This window comes from Rhagoletis zephyria, unplaced genomic scaffold (assembly GCF_001687245.7).
Source record: "Rhagoletis zephyria isolate East Lansing unplaced genomic scaffold, Rhagoletis_zephyria_1.1 Rzeph_scaffold_09915, whole genome shotgun sequence".
Lineage (NCBI taxonomy): Eukaryota > Metazoa > Arthropoda > Insecta > Diptera > Tephritidae > Rhagoletis > Rhagoletis zephyria.
Genome location: NW_016166993.1, coordinates 19,926 through 22,599, shown reverse-complemented (window position 1 = coordinate 22,599; position 2,674 = coordinate 19,926). Strand labels below are relative to the sequence as shown.

General features: G+C 34.6%; 1 protein-coding gene across 1 annotated transcript in view; it reads right to left on the bottom strand.

The window, feature by feature from the left end:
• Positions 1–631: 631 nt before the first annotated feature.
• The window catches only part of LOC108376120 (ammonium transporter Rh type C-like), a 7,500-nt gene continuing 5,457 nt past the window's right edge, over positions 632–2,674 (bottom strand). The window contains exon 2 of the mRNA XM_017632303.1: positions 632–835. Within this exon, the coding sequence (XP_017487792.1) occupies positions 663–835 (173 nt within the window). The 3' untranslated portion in view covers positions 632–662. The remainder of the gene's footprint in view (positions 836–2,674) is intronic.

The following is a 2,674-nucleotide window of genomic DNA, read 5'->3' as shown; positions in this document are numbered from 1 at the left end:
AGCTATCTACACAAGTTAAGCCATAACTACAAGCGATTTTTTCTTTGCAATTTTTGCTGCATCATGCTGTGCACTTGTGTCCTTATATCCTTGTTGTGGTTAACAAAATACAGTGTCTGCTATATCATATTTTTTTTTTTGTTTTTATTTCTTCTCTTTCCTTTTTCAACTAACTTGATGTTCTCTAATGCAATGCAACAACAGCTTTTGTTTTTCTGCTGTTCACGTTCGTTAGTCTTCGCTCAGCTGGCTTTCTATGTATCTCTAGCCATGTATTATCTAGAGATTTTCCAACGAATTTATTTTCTTTTTGCTTCATTTCATTTATTTAAATTGCCGCAGGAATATAGCCAGCGCTGGGTTATTATTGTTGTTGTTAAATTAGTTATGCTTTTATACAATTGATGAATGGTGGAATACTCTGCTACACAGTTAGTTGCTACCACTTGTTGGTGATGAAAATATTATAAACTCATACATAATTATGTACATAGATAGATAGCTAATCAAATTAAAGGCTTTAAGTCACACTAATATGAATGTGTGACTAACTACGCATTAGTTTTTGTTATCCAAACAATTTTTTTTTTGTATTTTATTTTAAGCGTTGAATACGAAAACCTCTACTTCAAATACCAGCATATTTTTTCAAATGCTTATCATTACCTTATTTTCCCATCTTCCATGTGAAAGAATCCTTTAACCAGAATACACCACTGTATAACCAGCGCGGTCATAAATAATGTATATCCAGTTGCACTATAACCATATTTGCGCAAGAAGGTCATTAGAAAGCCGAAGCCAATGTAGATCATCACCTGTACATCTTGGAAATCTATAAATACAGAAATAACAAAAAAAAATATAAATTTGATAACTTGAATCGATTAAATTAATTAAGACGCATTTATAGTTCATTTCCACCAAGCCTTAATTTCAGTTTATGCCTGTTGGAAAAGGAGATCACAGTTGCGGGGGGGAGGGGTCTTATATTTAAGTACACGCAATCGAAACCAAAAAAGTGAAAAGTAAGAAACCAACTTTGCTGATCACCCCATTTTAATGCTATTTACACTTACCTGTAGCCCGTTTCTGTAACTTTTCTCTACCGATTATTTCTCTACTGGTAGAGAAAATACGTCACTCTCACCTACTAATTAGCAGTAGAGAACAGGGCGGCGAATTCATATCTCAATTCGCCTTGGTAGAGAATTGTTACAGAAACGAGCTACTGGACACCTAACTACAGTTAAGCTCTTGGTGAAAATGGGCTATAGTTGTCCAAAAAATTCTGAACAGATTTTACGGCATTTTTTAATAACACTGTTCTACTGACGTAATCTAAATGTTTCACAGTTCTTCCGTTTTCATAAAATTCCTTTTTTGCACAAACAAATTGCGCTTTTCTGAAATTAATTCTGAAATATAGTAAACATTTATGGGGCGTTCCATACCAAAACGGACGGGGTTCACACTTCATGTGTTTGATTTGTTTCAAATTTTTAGGGTTGATGCATAAACTTAAATAATAAATAAATATGAAATTTGAGCTCGATTAATACAATTTTAAAAATTTTACAGCACAAAAACAAAAACAAATCGATTTAATAGTTTTCCAAATATCTCGAGAACGGGGCGAGGAAAAACTTTGAAAAAACTTACACATACACACATCAAAATTCTCTATAAAAATAAATATTTTTTTTTAAACTTTTTTTCTTGAAACATTTTTGTTGAAAAAATTAAATTTGAAAATATGCCATCTCAAAAAAAAAATTGAGAAAAATTACAATGGTTATTTTTTGGCCTAATAAATTATGTGTATAAAACAATTTTTATTGAACTTGAGGCCGTTTTATGTGTAGAATTGTTGTGGAAAAACAACAATCTTTTATAAATGGTAGAAGTTATAGCTGCTATTTCAGAGATCACCTCATCAGACTTCTTCATCGCGGTCACTGGGATTCGACACAGCGACCCCCGCTTACAAAGCCAATGGTCTACCCACTGCGCTAAGTTCGCCTTATTTATTGGCGTAGCACCGGCAAGAAAAAAAGTTTTAAAAGTATAATTAATTTATTCACTGCAGCTCATTAGGATAGCGCATCCCTTTGTTGAACTTTTATTATCGGATCTGCACTAAGAATATGCTATATTTTTATAAAAAATTAATGAATACTAAATGAACTAATAGAAAACTGTGAATACTGAGGTTAAAAGGAGTGCGCCATTTAAACTCGACCCTTCATAAATACTATAGCCTGGTAGAAGATCAAACGCTTCGGATACCGGATCTGCCGCGCAGCGTAGCTAGTCGAAATAGCCGGTTCGGGAATCTCGGATGGACGACCACCTTTTTTCTCCGTCACCCGTGAGACTTTCGAAAAAAGGTCCTTAGAAGACACATCTTCTGTATCAACTACAGATACGACACCGCCGAGTTCTGCTACCTTAGAACAGCTCACAACGAACTAGCCTAATTTTCGATCCCGCAGAAACAGTCATGGTTATCTGTTCAAAGAAAACGCGAATCGTCCGGATCCAGCTTCGTTGCGGGGAATCGGGGAAGGAGCTGCCTTTTGCGGGGAACTTTAACTATTTAATTTTACACCATTAAAGCGCTTACCTAGAGTGCAGAATTAAATGCTTGCTCATAAAATAAAATCCAATTAAA